The sequence below is a fragment of the Lynx rufus genome, unplaced genomic scaffold, assembly GCF_022079265.1.
Source record: "Lynx rufus isolate CCGP_SWC_20201006 ecotype Redwood Valley unplaced genomic scaffold, mLynRuf1.p SCAF_37, whole genome shotgun sequence".
Classification (NCBI taxonomy): Eukaryota; Metazoa; Chordata; class Mammalia; order Carnivora; family Felidae; genus Lynx; species Lynx rufus.
The window spans coordinates 1,314,899-1,336,702 of record NW_025814853.1 but is presented as its reverse complement, the minus strand read 5'-3'; the positions used below and the strand labels follow the sequence as shown (position 1 = coordinate 1,336,702).

At 55.7% G+C, this 21,804-nt stretch overlaps 2 protein-coding genes across 2 annotated transcripts in view; one reads left to right on the top strand and one right to left on the bottom strand.

Moving 5' to 3' along the window:
• The window catches only part of CARD14 (caspase recruitment domain family member 14), a 33,634-nt gene extending 28,596 nt beyond the window's left edge, over positions 1-5,038 (bottom strand). The window contains exons 1-3 of the mRNA XM_047093979.1: positions 4,767-5,038; positions 3,845-4,234; positions 1,553-1,830 (exon numbers count right to left, since the gene is read on the bottom strand). The gene's annotated coding sequence lies outside the window, so the exon portion shown is untranslated. The remainder of the gene's footprint in view (positions 1-1,552; positions 1,831-3,844; positions 4,235-4,766) is intronic.
• A 4,067-nt stretch (positions 5,039-9,105) lies between these two features.
• On the top strand, positions 9,106-20,587 carry EIF4A3 (eukaryotic translation initiation factor 4A3). Its single transcript, XM_047094014.1, has 12 exons — positions 9,106-9,307; positions 11,150-11,222; positions 11,803-11,869; positions 12,277-12,339; positions 12,926-13,058; positions 13,530-13,610; positions 15,767-15,908; positions 16,394-16,532; positions 17,290-17,405; positions 19,863-19,970; positions 20,064-20,191; positions 20,365-20,587. Exons 1-12 carry the CDS (start codon positions 9,139-9,141, stop codon positions 20,379-20,381), a joined length of 1,236 nt encoding a protein of 411 aa, XP_046949970.1. The 5' UTR covers positions 9,106-9,138; the 3' UTR covers positions 20,382-20,587.
• Positions 20,588-21,804: the final 1,217 nt, after the last annotated feature.

Below are 21,804 nucleotides of genomic sequence, written 5' to 3'. Positions count from 1 at the left end.
CAACATACAAAGTCCATGCGGTGGTAAAGGTGCTGCCTGAAGCAGGCCCATGGGACCCCTCTGCCCCAGCTCCTCGCAAAGGGAGCCAGAATTTTATATATTTATATAAAGCAGCCGCAAACTGAGGGGAGCTTCGGCCGCCGAGCCCTGAGACTGATGGAGAGGTGTGGCGTGGGGCGGAGGGGCACGGGACCCCGGGACAGGACCAGGGAAGGGTCTCAAGGACTCTCTCCCCGCTAACTGCTCGTCTGGAGAGAAGAAAACTCGGGCGGAGTCTGCAGAGGCGAAGGCACCCCAAATTCCCCCCGACTTCCACTAGAGGAAGCTCCACAGAGGTGGGCGGACCTTCCTGGGGGCGCACGCACCCTGCACCGATTGGAGGCAGAAACCTGGACCCCAGGCTGCATTCCCGGCCGCGCGGTGAGCACCTGGTCCATTCAGTTTTGGGCCTGGCCCCAGACTTCGCGGGACTCCCACACAGGGTCTGCTAGGACTCGACTGTCCACAGACCCTGCCCCATCAGAGGGAACACAGAGCATCAGGGCAGATGAAGACAGAGGTCTCCCCAGGACTCTCCACACCCCAATCAACCGCCACCCTCTCCTGGGACCCTGGGGACACGGGGGCCGGGTAAGGGGGTGTAGCTGGGTGGCAGCCATCGCAGCCCATCCTTTGTGCGGCGAAGCAGCCGACGATGAAACCCCGAGTGGCAAGAAAACACGTAGGAGTGTCTTTGCAACTCGGTTCTGATGTATTCTATTTTTTTAAGTTCACTTATTTACTTTGAGAGGGAGAGAGAGCGGGAGAGAGGCAGAGAGAGAGAGAGAGAGGGGGAGAGAGAATCCCAAGCAGGCTCCGGGCTGAGTGTGGACTGAGCCGCGAGATCATGACCCGAGGCGGAACCGAGAGTGGACGCTCAACCCACTGACCCCCCCCCCCCGCCGGCACCCCTCGGTTCCAGTTTAAATAGGCCTTAGTCCCAACGGTGAGGAAAAGTTACCCCGGAGATCCCTCTAGACCTTTTCAACTCTGCGAAACGCGCGCGCAGACGTGCTCACACTCGCTCACACGCACAGATGCACGCACAGGACTCCAGAACAGGAGAACGTGAGTCAGCGAGAACTTAGACCATCCGGTGACCTGCACACATGGTGGGTGAGGCCAGTGGTCACCCAGAGAAGGAAGAGGTGCTTTCTTGCACCCCTCAGCTAAGAGCCCACTCCAGTGCCCCCGTTTCCATGTGTGGCTGTGTCCTTACCACCAGCAGCAGGCAGCTGGGTGTAGAAACCTTCCTTCCCCTCCTTTCACCTGGGGCAACAACGTAGAGATTACACATCAGAGCGTTTCTTTCATCCATCGCGGCCCATGATGCCAAGGCGGCACTGAGCCACCAGAGAATGTTCAAGTAATGTAACCAAGCCAGATGGGACGAGCTGTTCCCTCCTCTCGTCCACAGGCAGGCACCTCCACTCCTAATGAGGCAGGAGCCCCCTCCGCCCCCCCCGGACAGCTCCGGACCCCATCCCGACCTTCCACCTCCCTGTATGCTGACCTGATCTCTCGGGCACAGACTCCACGCCCTCGCCTTCCTTGTCCGGGAGAAGCAAAGGCAGGCTGACCCACGATGGGCTGAACAGCCGACGAGCAGGTCTGACAGGTCCTTCCGTCTGTCCCGGCCCTGCCCACAGAGCCTGCGCCTTGCCCTGGGTCTCTGCAGATCTCACGGCAGGGAGGACGCTTGCTTTTGTAAGAACCCCAGAATCCACAGAAGGCAGTGACTGAGAGGGTGATGCAGAATCTTGGGGTCTCGGGGTGCTGGGAATCTTCTCTCTGTGAGCAGTGAGCCCAACGCATCGTCAATCCCTCAGGATAAGTCCTGGATTTTTCTCTGGTTCTCATGGTCAGTTGTGGGGATGTCTTAGGCATCCCAATGCACCCTCCTAAAATCAGCATTTGATAACTACTATTTAGGGTTAGACAAAGGTCTTGGCTCACTTCTCACTGCTTGAACCACCATGCCCCGAGCTCTACAACGACCTCTCCACCATCTGCTGCCCCGACAACACCCCCCACCCCGGCTTCTGGCCAATTCTTAAGACGGCTGTTCGTTCGGGGATGTGCCAGGGCAGGGTCATTTCCTTCTGTCCTCACATCCTCACCGTGACCCACAGTGCCCTGCGTATCTTGTATCGCTGATCTCATATCCATTTACCTGCTCCACACACAGGGGCCTGCTCAAAAACCTTTGAAAGCTCCAGGCACACTCCAGCCCCAGGACTTTTGCACGTGCGGTTACATCTGCCTGAAATGCTCTTTCCCTCACTTCCTTTAGGACTGCACTCAAGGGCCATCTTCCCAGAGAGGTCTTCCTGGGCCATTCTATTTAAAATCACGGACTCCCCACTCTGGTTATCCCTTCCTCCTCTTTTCCCTGCCTCATTTTTCTCTGTTGGACGCACTGCTTCTGAATATGTGAAACGTTCCGGTTCCTTGCTGGTCTCGTGCCTGCCTCCCCACCGCGAGCCTGTAGCCTCCAGAGGGCAAGAATCCTTGTTTCTCCTGTTCTCTGCTGTGTCCCCACACCCAGAACAGTGACGCTCCATCATGACTCCGTGGGCTGAGCAGGAAGGACCTTAAAGATCATCATCCCAACAGACAAGGGTCAGTTCCCAAGGCCACACAGCTAGTTCATGGCAGAAAGAGGCGAGGAGGAGGAGACTGTGGCCGCCTGGGAAGAGGGGCCAGAGCGCAGACCTGAGGTCACACTTGGACACAAACTCTCAGCCGGGACTCTTAGGCAGGCTACTTAACTCCTGAGCCCTGGCTTTCTTCCCTGCCCAGTGGGGTTAATAGTGGCACCCGCATCACGGCGGGAGAGCGCTTCTCACCATGCCTGGTGCACGGAAAGTTCTAGGTAGTTATAAAAAGCTCAAAGAAATGCCAGCATTCTAAGTGGAAGAGGCCAGGGAAGGTGGCTGAATCCTCAATAAGCCTCTGCTTATCTGTAAGTTCTTTTGGTAAAGAACAGAAATGCCAAGGGACGCCTGGGGGGCTCAGGCAGTTGGGCGTCTGACTTCAGCTGGGGTCATGATCTCACAATTCACAAGTTCAAGCCCCGTGTCAGGCTCTGTGCTGACAGCTCGGAGCCTGGAGCCTGCTTCGGATTCTGTGTCTCCCTCTCTCTCTGCCCCCCCCCCTCCTTGTTCTATGTCTCTCTCTCTCTCTCTCTCAAAAATAAATAAAAACATATTTTTTAAAAAGCAGAAATTTCAAAAGAGCTGTCAGAACAGAGTTGAGGAAGCCCCCGGTTCCCAAAGGGCCATGAGCTCAGAAGGAGGCCAAAAACCATTTCTTAGTCACCACGGCAACGTCGGGTGGACCCCGACTGACAATTTCCCCACGCTTCCAAGGTCAAGAAAGCAGTATTTCTGTTAACTGTATTTCTGGTTTGGTTGAAAGAGTGTCTTCTGGAGGGACACCCAAGGAGTGGGGTGGGGTGGGGGACCCGGTAGGCATGGGGACAGCGCCACCTAGTGACCACATCCCAGAGATGTGATCGATAAAGGATCACGGAGTGATCAATAGTCACTGTGAACTGCGCGGGGCCACAGAGCACCTCTGGGGGATACTTTTATCCGTAAAACGTAGGGAGTGTGAGTGGGGAGGTTTCTGGGCTTGCTTTGCGATCATGACGTTGGCAGCGGGTGGGGGTGCAGGTGCTAGGTGCTGGGTACGTGAAGGTCCCATATGGAGAAAGGCAGACCCAAAACAGAAGCCAGAGAACAGGAGTCCAGGTACCAGCCCACGGCCCTCAGGGGCAGGTTCCAAACAGGGGATGATGTACCTAAATGGGGGCTATGCTCCTTCGCTCTTCCGACTAATGCTGGGCAGGATTCCAGAACTTGGAGGCAGCTTCTCAACTGCTGAGCTGGAGGCGGACTGAGTGTCCCAGGGCGGGGCTGGGTGTGGTTCTGAGGCTGTCCTCTGGTGTGCAGCCAGCAGTGTGGACCCCAGAGCCCCCCTCGGGTACAGAGCCGGCAGCGTGGACCCCACACTCACCTCTGGCCAGCACCAGTTCGGAGAGTGGGCCGAGGAGGGCAGGAAGCAGCTATTTCCACAGGAGCAGATAAAATCGGTCATTCTCTGTTGCTTTTCCCATTCTACGTGCAATCATCTGCCTGTCAATCCCACTCGGATGTCTGGGCATCTCAAATCTAACTCAGCCAAACCAGGTCTATTGAAAAAAACGTTTCATTTATTCTTGAGAGAGAGAGACAGAGCACGAGCAGGGGAGGGGCAGAGAGAGAGGGAGACACAGAATCAGTGTCAGCACAGAGCCTGACTCGGGGCTCGAACTCACGGACTGTGACATCGTGACCTGAGCCGAAATCAAGGGTCACTTAACTGAGCCCCCCAGGCGCCCCTGGAACGCATTTAAACTCCACTCACAGCCTGTAAGACCTTTTATGATCTGGCCCTGCTCGCCTCTTGTCCCACCCCCACACTTGCCCACGCTCATGATGCCACCAATACCTTGGCTTCCTGCCCCCCTCTTGTACTGATCCCCTGCCTGTCTGGGAGTGTTCACGCTCGTCATCCCTTCTTCCTGGAACACTCCTCCCTGGGGTGTTTCCATGGCCACCTCCCTTAACAACTTACACGACACCTTCCTCCAGTCACCCAGTAAATCAGCGACCCCCTCTCTTCCACTCTGCTTTTTTTTTTTTTTTTTTTTGCATCACAGCAATGATAAAACCTGCAATTACCTTATTGGTCTGCATGTTTTGTCGGGCTTGCCCTCCTATGGAACACGAGCTCTGCCCGGCAGTGCTGTCCGTCCTGTCCGCCACCCAATCCAGCTCCCGGACCAGCGCCTGCTCCTCAGAGATGCTCCTATGCACCTGTACCTTCGCCGCCCAAATGCCGGACGCTGGCAGGGTGTAGTCAAGGCTCCAGCCAGTGGGTTCGGGAGCACAGTAAGACAGGGCCACTCCTAGAGAGGAACAGTGGGAAGGGCAGGAAGTCCATCTTTGGGGACAGCCCCTCGGATTCAGGGAATCAGCTCTTATGGTGATGATTCATGGGAGCCCAGCCCAGCCCAGCCCAGCAGTGCTAACGTAAACCTCCATCTGCCCCTGGACAAGACAAGCCACTTTGACGGTCTCCACCGTGGGTCTAACAGGTACCAAGAAAGAAGTGGGTGGGCTCCTGTGGTGTAGCCCACCGACCTGTCCCTGTGTTCCCCATTGCTCCAGGATGAGCTCAGTTTGCTCCCGAACAGCCGGATCCGTCCCGCAGTCCTCCTGCCCTCCTGCTCTACACACCCAGGCACACCTACTATGTGCTTGGGCAGGATGGGGAAAAACACAGACACGGGGCCCTGCCCTCCCTGACATTAGTCTAATCAGGTAGGGCAGCCTCCCTCCCCCAAATATAAAGGGTGTGGGAAGTGAGGCGCAGGAGAAAGAGGGGCTACCGTGCCCAAACAGAATGGGTGGGTCCCCTGTGGGGACAGGAAGTCCTGGGATAAAGGGACCGGAGGTGAGAAGCCATCGAAATCCACTTTTTAGGGGACTCAGAGTGGAGCCATTTCTACTCTGCAGCTTGTAGCTGGAATTGTAATTGAGGTGTCTGTTAAGAATGGAAACATTAATCTGCATGTTTGAGCAGTGGAAACGTGTACTGAGGGCCAAGCTGGGCTGTCCATTCGTGTTTTTTTATTCTTGAGAGGGTGTGTGAGCAGGGGGGGGACAGAGGATCCGAAGCAGGCTCCACGCGGACAGCAGCGGGCCCGATGCGGGGCTCGAACTCATGAACCTTGAGATCACGACCTGAGCCCAAGTCGGACGCTCAACCAACTGAGGCACCCAGGCGCCCCCCGGGATTGTCAATTCTTGCTTTGTAAGCAGATGCTTACGCCCAATGCAACATAGCGACGTGGAAACAGGAGGCCAACAGACAGAGCAAGTGACTAAGGCGTGTTCTCAGTATCCAACCAACCAGTTACGTTTGCTATTGGTGATGAAGCAAAATGCGTTTCAGATCCTGCTGACCCTTTGGGGCACGTTGCATGGGCTTCGTGAAAGTAGCACAGGATCGGAGCAGGAAAACATCTCCTGAAGTGACTCTTTTCCCGGCCGCACTTACCAAGAGCCGCCTGTCCTGCGTGATAAAAACACGGCTCTGCTGTCATCTACTGAACTCCGAGCTCCCCAGAGTGGATTTACCCTCCTTATTCTCCCAGAGGCCTCCTGGCCACCAAGGGGGACCTGCCTGTTATGTTCAGGTGCACCCCCGCAGTGTCCTACACCTCACTGTATTTTGGGGGGGAGGGTGTCATCCCATCTGATTACGCGAGCCTCAGGGACAAAGACCACATCTGCCTGGTTCCCCTTTGCTCCCTGGAGAGCGCTGCTTATGAGAGACTGCCTTGATTTCCCCCCCCCACCCCACCTCTAGTCCTTTTCCGTGGACTCTGGCCTAAAAAGTCAAAAAGTTATTGGCCCCAAACAAAAGATGTGTATTCAAACACAGCCAAAGGGCCTTGCCGGAACAATGGCATAAGATGCCGTAAAAGTGTGAAGGCGAGGGGCGCCTGGGTGGCGCAGTCGGTTAAGCGTCCGACTTCAGCCAGGTCACGATCTCGCGGTCCGTGAGTTCGAGCCCCGCGTCGGGCTCTGGGCTGATGGCTCGGAGCCTGGAGCCTGCTTCCGATTCTGTGTCTCCCTCTCTCTCTGCCCCTCCCCCGTTCATGCTCTGTCTCTCTCTGTCCCAAAAATAAATAAACGGTGAAAAAAAATTAAAAAAAAAAAAAGTGTGAAGGCGAAAGACAAGCCGGGGTGGATTGTGAATTAGGGTGAAGAGTCTCTGAGCAAGCGCCAAGAGTCAATTCTCCCCTTTGCACTTAGTAGGAATGCAAGAATTTCTTCCTTTCCCCATTGTATGTGCTAGATACCTAGAGCAGCACTGTCCAATAGGAGTATCATACACAGTGTGATTAAAACATTCTAGTAGCCGGGACGCCTGGGTGGCTCACTGGGTTAAGTGTCTGACTTCTGCTCGGGTCATGATCTCGCAGTCCGTGAGTTCGAGCCCCGCGTCGGGCTCTGTGCTGACAGCTCGGAGCCTGGAGCCTGCTTCGGATTCTGTGTCTCCCTCTCTCTCTGCCCCTCCCCCACTTGTGCTCTGTCTCTCTCTCAAAAATAAAAATAAAAAAAAAAACATTTAAAAAAAAGAAAAGAGGGGCACCTGGGTGGCTCAGTCGGTAAAGCGTCTGACTTCTGCTCAGGTCATGATCTCACGGTTTGTGGGTTCGAGCCCTGTGTTGGGCTCTGTGCCGACAGCTCGGAGCCTGGAGCCTGCTTCGGATTCTGTGTCTCCCTCTCTCTCTGCTCCTTCTCTGCTTGTGTTCTGTCTCTTGAAAATAACCATCAAAAATCAAAATTGAGATTAAAAATAAGTGAAATTAATTGAAACAACATTTTATGTAACTGAGTATATCTAAAATATTGCCATTTCAACACACAGTCAACATAAAAGTTATTAATGAGATATTTTACACCCTTTTCTTATAGTGTCTTTGAAAGAAAATAAAGTTGCTAGGTCTTCTCCGCAAAGGATTATCCAGCGTCCTCTCTGAGGCCGGACAGTTTTGCAAACTGTGCTGTGTTGTACGATACATACGGATTTCAAAGTCTAAGAAAGCGAGTCAGCTTTAGAAATACTCATTTGACTAACACCGGCATTCTTTTTTTTTTTTTTTTAATTTTTTTTTCAACGTTATTTTTATTTATTTTTGGGACAGAGAGAGACAGAGCATGAACGGGGGAGGGGCAGAGAGAGAGGGAGACACAGAATCGGAAACAGGCTCCAGGCTCCGAGCCATCAGCCCAGAGCCCGATGCGGGGCTCGAACTCACGGACCGCGAGATCGTGACCTGGCTGAAGTCGGACGCTTAACCGACTGCGCCACCCAGGCGCCCCTAACACCGGCATTCTTACGAGGCATGCTTATTGGATCAACTACCTCCTAGAGTTTGGACATATTCTGCCCTTAGTGTGGGTGTTTCAGAAGGCAGGCCTCACTTACCTATACCCCAACACATTGCGCTTTACGTGTGTCTGGTTTCGTGGAAGAAATGATTATCCACCTAACAACTAAATTAACCTTCAAAACAGGAGAGCGTTCCAGCACCCTTGGAAAGAGGTGGTGGGTTAAACACATGCCCAGTGATGCGAGCCAAGCCAACAAAGAGAAAGGGAGTGTAAGCCTCACAAAATTAAAAGCACACAGAACGAAGCCAGGTCGGGAGGTGACGCCGGTCCAGGGGCGAGCGAGTGAGCGAGCCTGGCCCTGGAGGCACTTAGGCAAGTTTAAGGGTCACACGCAGGACTGGCTCTCGGGTACAGGGCGACAAAAGCCAAGCCCTCCGGGGTTCCCTTCCTGCGGGGCAGGCGCGGTGGCGCACGCGGGGCCCGGGAGCTGCAGGTGCAGCGCAGCCCGGGGGTCGTGTCCTCACACACTCGACCGGCGGCAGGGACTCTTCCTTAGACGCTTAAAACCCGGCTACCTAATCGGAGCCGGCAGCGAGGCTTTCCAAAAGTAAACTCTTTGCATCGGGGGCCAGGGACACTGAGCGGCAGCGCCGTTTCCCGCGGCGAGCGGGCGCCCTCCGCTCCGGCCGGGACCTTAGCGGAACCAGGGTGCGGCCGGGGCCCTGGCTCGGCGGCTGCCGCTGGCGGGATCCCCACGCCCACCCACCCGCGCGTAGGGTCCCCCGTCGCGGCGGTAACGGGACAGGAAACACCAGCCCCACATTCCAACCAGCCCCGGCTTCCCGACGCTTCGGCCCTATTTATAAGGGGTGGGCGGGGCCCCGCGGGGCCCCGCCCCTCGCGAGTTCCCGCGGCAGCTCAAACGCGCGAGAGCAGCAGCGGCAGCAGCACCGCCTCTCCCCCTGAGGCCCCCTCCCTATCCCTCTTCGGGGGAAGAGGAGCTCCACCGCCCCTCCCGAGACGCGGCCCCGACGCACGCTCGTACGCACGCGCGCGGTGGCGTCAGTTCCTGGCGCCGGCGGCGCGGGGCCCTGCTTCCGCTTTCCGCTGCGGCGCGCGCCCCGCTCTCAGCCGACTCGGGATCATGGCGGCCACGGCCACGATGGCGACCTCGGGCTCGGCGCGGAAGCGGCTGCTCAAAGAGGAGGACATGACCAAAGTGGAATTCGAGACCAGCGAGGAGGTGGACGTGACGCCCACGTTCGACACCATGGGCCTGCGGGAAGACCTGCTGCGCGGCATCTACGCCTACGGTCGGGGGCCGCGGGGTGGCCGGGCGGCGAGGGCGGGGGCGCGGCCGGGAGGGAGTCCCGGGGCCCAGCATGCCGCGGCCCCGCCGGGTCGGTGTCGGAGGCTTCGGCGCGTCGTCCTCGGTGCACAGCACGGTGCCGGGTCCAGCGAAGGCTGAGAAGTCTTCCCGGGCACTTGGGAGCCGTTCATGCGTCGGATAACGGGCTTGTACCTAGTAGGTGCTAGGGACCCGCGCTGCTCTGGGCGCTAAGGGTTTGGCAGTGAATCCGGCAGGCTCGTGCCTAGACCCGAGGCTGCTTCAGGCAGTGGTGATGGCTGTGACGCGGGGAGCAGGGGGAGTAGTGGGGCTACTATTTGAACTGAGGTCTGGATTAAGGAGCCCGTCGTGAGAGGACCGGGCAGAGGGAAGGGCTGGTGCCAGGACCGTGCGGTACTGAGTCCGTGCGTTCCAGGCACAAAAAGAAGCCTCCTGTGGTGGGAGCCCAGGGGCGACTTTGGAGGGGCAGACAGGGCCAGATCTTACAGCGTGCTGTGTGAGGTGATGAAGAGTTTTTTATTTCTAAGTGCAGTGGGAAGCCTTTGGAGGGTTTTAAGCAGGGGTCAGATTTGCAGGTACAGAGATTATTTTGGGAGTCTGGATTTAAGGGGAGGTGAGAGGTGAGGCTGGAGAGGAGGCAGGGGAGAGGCGATGGTGTTGCGGTGGCGATGGGTTGGATGTGAGCAGCAGAGGTGGGTGGTGGTGCTGTTTGCTTAGGTGGGGAGCCCTGGAGGGAGGCAGAGTCGGGAGTTCTGTCCTGGGCGAGGTGAATCTCAGGGGCTTGTAAGCCATCCAGTTGGAGATGTTGGGAGGCAGTTGCCCGAGTTGGGAGCCTGGGAAGAGTTGGGGTGGGGAGGCAGTGCAGATGGGAGTGGTCAGCATCTGTGTTTAACGCCTGGGACTGGGCTGTCATTCACCCAGCAGTCCTTGATGTTCCGGCAGTTTCCAGCAAAGAGGGTGCTGAGGGGATGGGAGGTGAGAAGTGCCAGCCCATCCCTGCCTGGTGCGAGGCTGACAGTCCTGCCTGCCTCCGGGCATCTGGGACATCCCTGCCCCAAACACCGTTTTTAGTTTCCCAGCCACGTGCTTGGTCACGATGAGGGTTTTAAGTCATCTGTTATAGTTTTTATGTTAAATGGAAGTCGTACTGTATTTTAAAAGACTGCCCCAAATTAAAAAAAAATTTTTTTTGTACATAAACTTTTGTTTACTTGGAAAATACTTTTACGCCTTCAGAGTAGCCTCGTTCCCCGGTAACAGTCACGTAGAGGGATGGTGTCCTAGTTTGTATAGCTGCACCGCGAGTGGAAGGGGCCCAGTGTGGACCCCGCAGAAAGACCCAGGCAGTAGAGTAAATGCAGTGTAGACACTTGGACAGCATGCAGACCGATATGGAGAGGGAAGAGGGGCGGCTGCAGAGCCACTGGACTTATTTCCCTTCCTTGTAGTTTAAACAGTAACGCAAAGAATAGCTCTGCAAGTGACTGTAAATGACACAGAAAGAATTGGGAGTCAAAGGTGAGCCCCCGCCCAGGGTCCGGGAGTGCCACCGTTAACTTTTTGGGGGGTTTTGGTAATCTAACTGAGGTCTCTGTATTCTGCAACGGTGTTTTTTAAATAAGGATTTTGTACAAATAAGATCCACGTTAGTATAAAAACATGGTTCAGCCCGGTTCATTCACCAGGTGTTTGTTGAGAGCTTCCGTATGTTGGACTTGGAGTTAGGAGGGGTGGGGGTGAGGGCTTAAACAAGGATACCGAGGAGCTTCCAGTGTGTGGTTAGAACTAACTTTGTTTCTTTCTGCAGGTTTTGAAAAACCGTCAGCCATCCAGCAGCGAGCCATCAAGCAGATAATTAAAGGCAGAGACGTCATCGCTCAGTACGTCACTGGCCCCAAACGGGGTTAGGCTCCAGTCAGCCCAGTGCAGAGAGTGCTTTGGGAGGACCATTTTTCACCCTTTCCTTGACTTTAATCCACAGGGTGTCTTGTTTTTTTCTTTTCCTGTCCTTTTTCTTTTCCTGTTTTTTCTTTTCCTTTCCTGTCCTGTCTAGGAAGCCGTCATATTTTTAGCCAGCCTTACCTATCAGTTGGCGTGTGGAATGGTTTATAATACTCTCTTAATGGCTTTATCCCCCATTTGCCTTATTCTTAAAGACTTGGTTACAAGATGAATTATTTTTGGAGGCTGGTTTTAGTCCAAAATTACAGAAAAGAATTACGTTTATATAAAGGGGAATCTCTCCTTTTCTGCCACCTGTACCACTTCATCTCCCTTGGTGACCCTGCAGAGCCCCCGCCCTTCGGTTGAGGCACTGGTCTGCTCCGGGAGGTGGGGCTCCTGCTCAGAAGCTGCCCAGGTGCTCCTGCACCTGCCCCTGGGGGTAATGCCATGGTGGGGGTGCCGTGAGTGGGAGCAGGGAGCCCGTTCTACACCCTCAGTCTGTGTTTTCTTGAACAGGTCTCAGTCTGGCACAGGCAAAACCGCCACGTTCAGCATCTCCGTCCTCCAGTGTTTGGATATTCAGGTAATTTGCGACTCCTAGGAAATCCTTCCTTTTTTCCTCTAACTGCAGTTCAAAAAGGGCAGCTTTGAAAAATGTCTATTTGGTCGTACCGACTCAACTAATTTCTTAAAAGGTTCTTAGGTGTGTACTCACATGAGAGCTAATACTCTGTCATCAATTCCTTGTCGTTTAAACCGAGAGATATATTAGCGGACATTCTTGTCTGCAAGCCGCAGTCCTGCCTGGTAAACCCCGTGATGGCTGGGTTCATGCTTGAACTCACATTCGGGTTCATTTACCTCTGTTAGACGTGTGGTCTAATGTGCGGTTGACGTGAGATAACATTGCAAAGAGGTCTGCGCTGAACTAGTGTAGTGTGCCTCGAAAATACTGAGGACTCTCTGTTTTCTGACACATTATCTTACCAGGTTCGTGAAACCCAGGCTTTGATCTTGGCTCCAACGAGGGAGTTGGCTGTGCAGATCCAGAAGGTGAGACCCAGGGAGGCGGTGCCGTATTTGCAAGTATTGCTTTCTCATTCAGTGGTCAAAGGCTGACTGGTTGGTTGAACCTAATCCTGTTTTTTGGTTTCCTCTAATTTTATTTCCTGATCCCTAACGTTTGTGACGTGAATTTCTGATATGTTTTAAATCATTTTTAACGTTGCTGGTGTGTTTCCACTAGCTTTTTGCAGTTTTAGAGTTGTAATTTTTTTCAGAAAAAGATTCTTTTTAGTTAAGCGGTTGTAACTTTTATACTCAAGACGCTATAAACACTCGATACACGTTAAGAAGTAAATACTGTCTCTGGGTGGCTAGGATGATGAGTTTTATGTGTTTCCGGGGTATTTTGTAATTGAAATGTACTGCTTCTGTACTAATAAGCCAGCAAAACGACTTCATTTTGGCACAGAAAAGAGTAGAAGGGGGAGAGTGGGTCTTTTTGTAGTTTTATGGTGTAAATAATAGAATAAATAACTCTCGGTGGTCATCTTACGTTGGAGTAGAAATTACCTTCGTTTTGGGAACACTGTGAGGTCTCTGACTTTGCACGAACGTGAGCTTCGTTTGAATTCAGGGCCTGCTCGCGCTGGGCGACTACATGAACGTCCAGTGCCATGCCTGCATCGGGGGCACCAACGTGGGGGAGGACATCAGGAAGCTGGACTACGGGCAGCACGTCGTCGCCGGCACCCCCGGGCGTGTCTTTGGTAAGCGCTTCTGTCTGTAAAAGTCACGCACGCAGCAGGGTTCGCAAGTGGCGTTTAAACCGCCTGGGACTGTTTCCCGTTGCCATGCTGCGTCACAGTTTTGCACATGGGTGACGTGTAGGAGGGGGACAGAGGTCTCTGAGCTGCCGTGAAAATGTGAAGAACACCCAGAACGGCTGGCCCTTTCCTTGTAGCCTGAGGTCTAATTATCTCTTTTCTTTTCTTTCTTTTAATGCTTGTTTATTTTTGAGAGAGAGAGAGAGAGAGAGCGTGAGCGGGGAAGGGGCCGAGAGAGAGGGAGACACAGAATCCAAAGCAGGCTCCGGGCTCCGAGCTGTCGGCACAGAGTCCGATGCGGGACTTGAATCCATGAACCATGAGATCATGACCTGAGCCGAAGTCGGACGCTCAACTGACTGAGCCCCCCAGGTGTCCCTTGAGGTCTAATTATTTTTAACTGTGGTTCCGTAGACATGATTCGGCGCAGAAGTTTGAGGACGCGCGCTATCAAGATGTTGGTTTTGGATGAGGCTGACGAAATGTTGAATAAAGGTACGAGTAACAGCATAATTTCCTCCCAACGTTTAACTACGTTTTCACAGCACGAGGTGGAAACCTGCAGCTGACACAAGCGTTCTCTGCGTGAGCAGAAGCGCTCGGCTGGGCGCAACTACGAACATAGAACTTGCACCCTGTCCTTCCCGCAGTGGGGAAGGGACCGCTGTGCCACCGCTCCCCGCGCATCCGGGGCTGGTGCAGGTGGGGAGGCGCGCGTAGAGATGCCTGCTGTGCCCTGTGGGGCCCTGGCGGCTGTGACAGGGAGTCTGGGTTTCTGGTAACAGCGTGTTGTGTTGTCTAGAGGTTCTGTAATCTCTTTAGCTAGCTGTCCTATTGGTTGTCTAGGCTTTTACTTTCTTATTTCAATTTAAATTTACCTTATTATATATTCTTCAACGTTTACGTAATTGTTTTGGGAGAGGGATAGAGAGCGAGCAGGGGAGGGGCAGAGAGAGAGGGAGAGAGGGAGACAGAATCGCAAGCAGGCTCTGTGTCGTCAGCACACAGTCCCGCTCGAGCCCACAAATGGTGAGATCATGACCTGAGCTGAAACCGAGTCGGGCCCCAGCCGACAAAGCCACCCAGCTGCCCCCCTTTTTAAAAGAATTTTAATATTTATCTTTTGAGGGGCACCTGGGTGGCTCGGTGGGTTGAGCGTCCGACTTCTGCTCAGGTCAGGATCTCGTGGTCTGTGAGTTCGAGCCCCGCGTCGGGCTCTGTGCTGACGGCTCGGAGCCTGGAGCCTGCTTCCGATTCTGTGTCTCCCTCTCTCTCTGCCCCTCCCCCGTTCATGCTCTGTCTCTCTCTGTGTCAGAAATAAACATTAAAAAAAATAATGTTTGAGAGAGCTCGTGCCAGCAAGCAAGTGGGGGAGGGGTGGGGGGGACGGGGACAGAGGATCTGAAGCAGGCTCTGTGCTGACTGCAGAGAGCCCGATGCGAGGCTCGATCCCACAAATCGTGAGATCATGACCTGAGTCATGACCTCTCATGACCTGAGAAACCCGGAGTCAGACGCTCAACCAACTGAGCCACCCAGGCTCGTAGGCTGATCTTTTTCCCAGTTACGTTTTAAGGTAAATTTTTAGACTTCACGTGTACTTTTTAGGATTTTCACGTGTTTCTATCAAAACGTCTGAGGACAGATATGTGACGCCCCCCTCGGTGGTGGCGGCTGTGGTGTCAGTACAGTGACAGGGAAATGTGACCTGACAGATGCTTTGGGTCCAGCACCCGTTAGAGCGCCTCTCCGTGTGTCCACGCCTCCGCTGCCTGCACACACCCTCCCCTCAGTCCCTGCCCCCACACCAGGGGGTCACCGGGTGACAGACGCAGCGGCTGAGGTGCGGTTCCCGCCGGTGTTCCCGGTGTCCGGGCCTGCGGGGCTCCTGCTGCGTGAGGAGCTGTCCCTGCGCCCCTCTGTCCGGAGGCCCTGCTCTTCTAGGGGATGGCACGGTCACCGCTGCGCACTCAGGCCGCTTCCTTAGCGTTTGAGGGGGCGGCTGCTCACGGGCGGCCCCTGGGGCGCCGTTCACACAGCGAGGTCTCCAGACGGACGGCGTCTGCGTCATCTGGGGGTTTGCTAGAAACGCAGGTCTTGGGCTCTGTCATTTGTGGGGTCACGACTTCGCGGTCTGTTAACGGGCCTTTGGAGGCCGGGACCCGCCGTGCGGGCATTCTCACGGGCTCGCCTGCTGACCCCGTCCTGCCCGGGGCAGCGGAGGTCGCGGTGTGGTGGCCCGTGGGCCAGGTCCCACCAGTCGAGGTGTGGTTGACGGGTGACATACACCCCTAAGGATCCCATGTATGCGGGAGATTGTTCTGTCCGAATCCAGATCTCTGGTTTCTCTTAAAACGTGGCAGATCTCGCCATGTCGGACGCACATCCTCACAGCAGCCCGACAGCAGCGGTGGCTGCCAGCAGGCGTCTGAGGTTGTGGGCGACCCAGGGCCGGGGCTTCTGTTGCTCCTCACGGCCGGCATCCGGGCCTGTCGGGGTGGGGCCGCGACCCCCAGAGACGGCAGAGAGGGGCGTGTGGATTTCCCAGCTCCGCGGAAGACACTCTTTGTGAAACCTATGCCCCACATCCGCGACCTCCGTGTCCAACCGCGCGGCCTTCAGAATTCTCCGCGTCTCCTCCTTTGTCCCAGGTTTCAAGGAGCAGATATACGACGTGTACAGGTACCTGCCCCCGGCCACACAGGTGGTGCTCATCAGTGCCACGCTGCCTCACGAAATCCTGGAGATGACCAACAAGTTCATGACGGACCCCATCCGCATCTTGGTGAAGCGGTAAGCACGCCCTGCGCCTCGGGTGCCACAGCCACAGGCCACGTAGCTGGTGTTTGGGTCTGAAAACGTGTAAAGTGTTTCTTGTATTCTTTTTTGAAAAGCCAGCTCTGGGGCACCCGGCTGGCTCAGTTAGTGGAGCGTGGGACTCTTGATCTTGGGGTTGTGAGTTCGAGCCCCATGTTGGATGTGAAAAAAAAAAAAAAAAGCTAACTTTCACGACGGGCTTTCACGATGGGCTTTCTCCTTTGGCTCTGCGATTCCGAATTTACGAGCTAGCTGATGGTGTTTGTCCATCATTGCCGTGGGAGCAAAATGTGCAATACGAGGTGTGCAAGTTGTTGAAGGCGCAGGCTGGTCGGGCCCGTGCAGCAGAGGTGCTGGCCCCCGGGAGGGTAGGGGCCGCCGCCGGGAACGGTGTGTGGCTTGTGTGCGCCCTGAAGTCTCGGTGGAGGAATGAGTTCCCGGGACGTGCCTTTGTCCTCCAGTGATGAACTGACCCTAGAAGGCATCAAGCAGTTTTTTGTAGCGGTGGAGAGGGAAGAGTGGAAATTCGATACCTTGTGTGACCTGTACGACACGCTGACCATCACTCAGGCGGTCATCTTCTGTAACACCAAACGGAAGGTACGTGGCCACCTTAGCTCTTCAGTGTTCTCGTGGCAAAACTGAACTTGGTTCTCTTTGGGACGCAGCCCAGACCTTGCCCGTGGTGGCTCAGAAGGGGACAGGCGGGCATGGCCAGGGAAGCTGTACGGACGTGTTCACGCTGGTCCCAGGACCGGACACATGGACGTCATTGGCTTTAGGAGGGGCCCCGGGCCTGGGTTTTCTTAGGCTCCCAAGTGACGCTGTCGTGCAGGTGGACCAGACAGCCAGGAGTCGGCCACCTTCCAGAGAAGATTTGAATTTAAGTTTCAAATGAGAATAGTGAGAGACGGCCTTTTTTTTCCCTTGAGAAACGTACATAGAACCAGTAAGAGAAGTTTTGCCCCAATATGTGCTGGGCAAACGTTTCCACACATCTAGTAAAGATTCCTCTGAGGTTTGTTTTTTTTTTTTTCCCCAAAGGTTTATTTTGAGAGAGAGCCAGTAGGGAGGGTCAGGGAGGGGGGACAGAGGGTCCCAAGCAGGCTCTGAGCTGTCAGCGCAGAGCCCGACGCAGGGCTCGGACCCAGACGAACGTGTGAGATCGCGACCTGAGCCGAAGTCAGACGCTCAGCCCGCTGAGCCGAACCCCAGGCGCCCCGTGATCGATCCGCGTGTTAAGGGCCCCGGCGCTGAGCATTCATGTTGGTTCCGCGGACGACTGAGCTGAGGTCCGCAGCACGTGCCCCGGTCTGGTTTCTGAGCTTACGGTGGCGGCTGCTGCTTTGCCCTGCAGGTGGACTGGCTGACGGAGAAGATGCGAGAGGCCAACTTCACGGTGTCGTCCATGCACGGCGACATGCCGCAGAAGGAGCGCGAGTCCATCATGAAGGAGTTCCGGTCCGGCGCCAGGTGGGTCAGCGCCACTTCCGGCCCCAGACCGTGCCCTCCTGCCTCCTGGGCGTGGGCAGCCCTGCGGGGGCGCTAGGCTGGGGGGAGCCGCCATCACCTTGGGGGTGGGGGGCGGGTAGGGGTCTTCACTGCCGAGTAAAGAGGTTTTCCGGTGGTGCTTTTGTGTTGGGGTCTTAGCCGAGTACCGCTGTGGTCGGAGAGCATGTGGCATCGTTCCTTGTAGCGTGTACCCAGGTTTGCTTGCCGGCCCGGCACACACTCACTTCTAGATGCCCCGTGCGCGTGTGCACAGGCCGAGCGCCCCGTGGTCGCCGTGCCCCGGAGGCTCCGTTGCCGGTTGCGTTTCGGACCCTCCGCACCCTCCCCTCTGTTTCTCTTTACTGTCTCCGCAGCAGCGAGGGAGCTGTGGGTGCAGCTCTGAGTTCCGTGTGTCCTCGACGTGTCCTCGATGGGTCCTGAGGCCGTCGTGCCGACCAGTTCAGAGTTGTTGGGTTTCTGCAGGGTTAGCCTTCATCACAGAAGCGTCCCTCCGTCCGTAGTAATGCTGCCTGTCGGCAGTCCTGCCGTGAGGCCGGTCCGGCCGCCTTGTGGGGTGGGTGTCCCCGCCGGGTCCCCTCGCGCGCCCCGCCCCCACTCCGTGTGCCGCCCGAAGCTGCAGGTGTGCGCTGTGCACACAGCTCGCGGTGGCTTCTGGTTGGTTTTCTTCGTCGTTAGAATGCTGATTGCTGTCTTGGGATGCAGTTCGTCCCGTGTTGTTTGATGCCGACGAAACTACGTTTGAGTTAATCATCTCGTCAGTGCGTTTACCTCTCATGCTCTTTTTCTGATTCTTTCTTTTAAAATTCATTTTGAGAGAGAGCACGTGCACATGCAGGGAAGGGGCAGAGAGAGAGAGAGAGAGAGAGAGAGAGAGAGAGAGAATCTTAAGCAGGCTCCGTGCTCAGTGCTTAGCCTGATGTGGGGCTTCCGTGAGACCATGACCTGAGCAGAAATCAAGAGTCGGACGCTTAAGCCGGCTGAGCCCCCAGGTGTCCTGGTTTTGGATTTCATATCCTCATTCCTTTTCCCCATTTCCTTTTCTCCTGAGGGAGTGTAGCGCTCTTTGCCTCCATCCTCCACATCTGTTGTGATCGGCACGTGGGCCTTCGTCCCTCTCCCGCAGAGACCAGAGGCTTCAGTGACCCCTGCATTTCTAGAAAGCGGTGGTGGTGGTCACGTGTTTTATAATATCACAAACTCCACAGGACGCCTTTGCTTTATGTGACAAAACGTACATACGTTCAGACACATACTATCGTTTTACTTTTTGTCTTTCAACTTCTGTCTGGGATGGATGTCCTTCTCCTTGAAGAATGTCTTTACCTATTTGGTTTGGGGCTGCCAGTGACCCAGTGACAGAGTGTCCGTTTTAGTTTGTCTAGAAGTGTTTATCTCGAAGGAGAAACTTGCTGAGATAGAATTCTGGGAAGTAGCCTGCGGTCTCAGTGCTGCCCCACCCCCCACCCCCGCTTGTCTTTCGCTGTCTCGGCGGCTCCTGCTCTGATGTGTCCGTGCGGCTCTGGTCTTTCCTCCTGCTGGGCTGCTGTCCGGCTTCCTGCCCCGCCGTGTGGCTGGGCTCCTGTTCTCTCTCCCTCTGGGGCTGCGGTTGTAGGTGATTATGGGGCAGTGACACCTCCCCGTTTTGTTTTGAACTCCGTTCTCCTGTGTTGCTGTCCCTTAACTTGAATGCTTCTAGACCAGCGACGTCCAATAGAAACGTATAGTTCAGGCCACATCTGAGATTTCCTAGGACCCGTGTTAAAACAGACAAAAAGAAACAGGTGAGGTTGATTTTTAATACGATATTTGACTCAACGGGGCACGTCATTTCAACGTTCCCGTATGTAGCGTTAAAAATACTAGTTAAGGTGTTTTTTGCTTTTTTTTTGTACCGAGCATTGAAAATGCTGTGTGTATTTTGCACTTTAAAGAGCATCTCATTCCGGGCCAGCCGCGCTGCACGTGCTCGAGGGGCAGGCGGGCTGGTGGCCTCGGTGTTGGACGTGGCGGCCCGTGGCGTGTCCGATCCTCCCCTGGCTGCAGGACAGAGCGCTGTGAGCTGCATTTCAAATTGGAACACGCTGTAAAGCCTGCGCCAGGGTCCAGAGGCCACCAGCCCTGACTCCCCTCTAGGCGGAAGTAGGACGTCTTTCCCAGTTGTCGATACAGGGCTGGGTTCAAACAGTTAAACGTAGTGCAGCAGGAGCTACCAGAACTCTCTTTATCAGACGGTGCACGTGAACTGAGCACAACCACAGACGCGAGGCCCTTCGTGGAGAGGTCTTTCCGGTGCCGCCCCTGACGCTGCACGCCCGCAGAGGGGCCGGTGTGAGGGTGACCTGACGTGTTTTCCGCCCGTCGCCAGTCTTAAGCTTTCGTGACTGGGGTGGTTGCCTCAAGCACCTTCTCTCGTTGCAGCCGTGTGCTCATCTCCACGGACGTCTGGGCCAGGGGCTTGGACGTCCCTCAGGTGTCCCTCATCATTAACTACGACCTGCCCAATAACAGAGAGTTGTACATACACAGGTAGGGGTGGGCTTCCCGTGGGCCTCCTGTTGGCGGGTGTCCCGTCCCCTTTCCTGCTGCGTGTACTGAAGGGGTTTTGCTCTGCCCTCGAAGAATCGGGCGCTCGGGCCGCTACGGCCGGAAGGGGGTGGCCATCAACTTTGTGAAGAACGACGACATCCGTATCCTGAGAGACATCGAGCAGTACTACTCCACCCAGATCGACGAGATGCCCATGAACGGTGAGCCGGCCTGCCCGCCAGGATGTGTGGCACCTGCCCTCTCCCTCGCCCTCCCCCTCCCCCTCCCCCTCCCGTCTTGTTTGTGTCTAGAATACGTCGCGAGCCTGTAGCTCAGTTTACACGTTTGCACCCCGTTTGCATCCTTCCTTCACACGTGCCTTTCTGTCCCTCAGTGGCTGACCTGATCTGAGGAACCCGCCGCGCTGACGAGCTGGCGACCGTCGCCCACCTCGTGCCGCTGTCGGGAAGTGTGCGGGGGCGGTTTCCGGGTGATGGGGTTTGTGTGAGCTTGGCGACAGCCCCCAGGACAGGCGAGCCCTCGGTGTTCTTTTCTTACCCACGTGTAAATAATGCTTGGAGTTTTTTTCATTAAACGTTTAAAACTTTTCCCATAAACTCTTAATTTGTTTTTTTTTTTTAATACTTCTTTTTGAAGCAGTCTGCATACCCAGCCCGGGGCTTGTCACGATCCCGAAATCAAAAGTTGCACGCTCCACGACTGAGCCAGCCAGGTGCCCCCCAGGTTTATATCTCTTCGGGTGCCACCGGCTTTTCTAGTAACGTGCTGTGCGATCTTGGGCGACAGGTCGGGTCGCTTCACTCTGCTTTCTGTCTCTGTCGGTGAACGGAAGTGGTGATACAGCCCGCCTGTGCAGACCTCCCCAGGCGGGTCGAGATGGTAGCAGTCGAACGTCCACGGTTGTGGGGAGCTTGAGACGTTTCTAAAGTTCACCCGGTGACTCCGACCCCGGGCATCACCGTCGTGTGGCGTGTGGAAGGAACTTCCCGACGAGCTCCCGTCCTGGAGCGGGGCCGCACAGGGTCCGATGCGGTGCGTGCAGGGCGCTTATGTGCCGGCAGTGGAGACCGCGACACCACAGCCCCGGCCACGTGCAGCCAGGAAGCAGCCGCCGTGCCGGGCGCCGGATCCCACTTCTCGCGGTCGGGAGGGAGGGGGTTCGGCAGAAGAGACCGTAGATCCTTGACTCCAGCTTGGCCCTGGGTTTGCGCACCAGGAGCGGGAGCCCCGGGCGAGCAGCTGGAGGGAAGGATTTGTCAGCGGCCGTAGTGTTTCTGGCTTAACAAGCGCAGTGTGGGTGGAGGAGGGAGGGGAGCACGCGGGGCCTCGTCCGTGGCTCGGGGAGGGGACGGCCGGAAGCAAGCCAGGAGGAGAGACGCGTGAGAAGCCGAACTCAGATGCCGTCTAGGAAAGAGAACAACTAGCAAAACACAGGAAAACATTCAACCTCGCAGGTGATTCGGGCGTGACGTGCGGCCAGGAAAGGTTTAACGACGACCCTGAGTGTGGCGAGGGCGTGGGAACATCTGTGGTGTGCTGTCAGTGGGAAAGCAGCCTGGCCCTGACCAGTGGGAGCAACGAAAATGTTCTCTCTCTCTGAGGGGGTAGTTCTGCCTTAGGCAGCTTTCCGGAACGTGGACTGGGGGGGGGAGGGGGGAGAGTGCTGGGAGGGGTGCGTGGGGAGCCACTGTGCTTGCATTGCTGTGAGGGGGTTGGGGGGCGTTGGGGGGGGCAGCCGGGGCACGAGTGTCACGGCCCAAGTGGGTTTAGCGGTGTCCCTTGGCAACCGAACGTTGAGAGAAGCAAGGGGGCC

Coding starts and splice junctions, on each gene's coding strand:
- EIF4A3 (XM_047094014.1), top strand. CDS start 9,139: ATGGCGGCCACGGCCACGATGGCGACCTCGGGCTCGGCGCGGAAGCGG. Junction 13,059..13,529: donor CACCCCCGGGCGTGTCTTTG/GTAAGCGCTTCT, acceptor GTGGTTCCGTAG/ACATGATTCGGCGCAGAAGT. Junction 19,971..20,063: donor AGAGAGTTGTACATACACAG/GTAGGGGTGGGC, acceptor CTGCCCTCGAAG/AATCGGGCGCTCGGGCCGCT.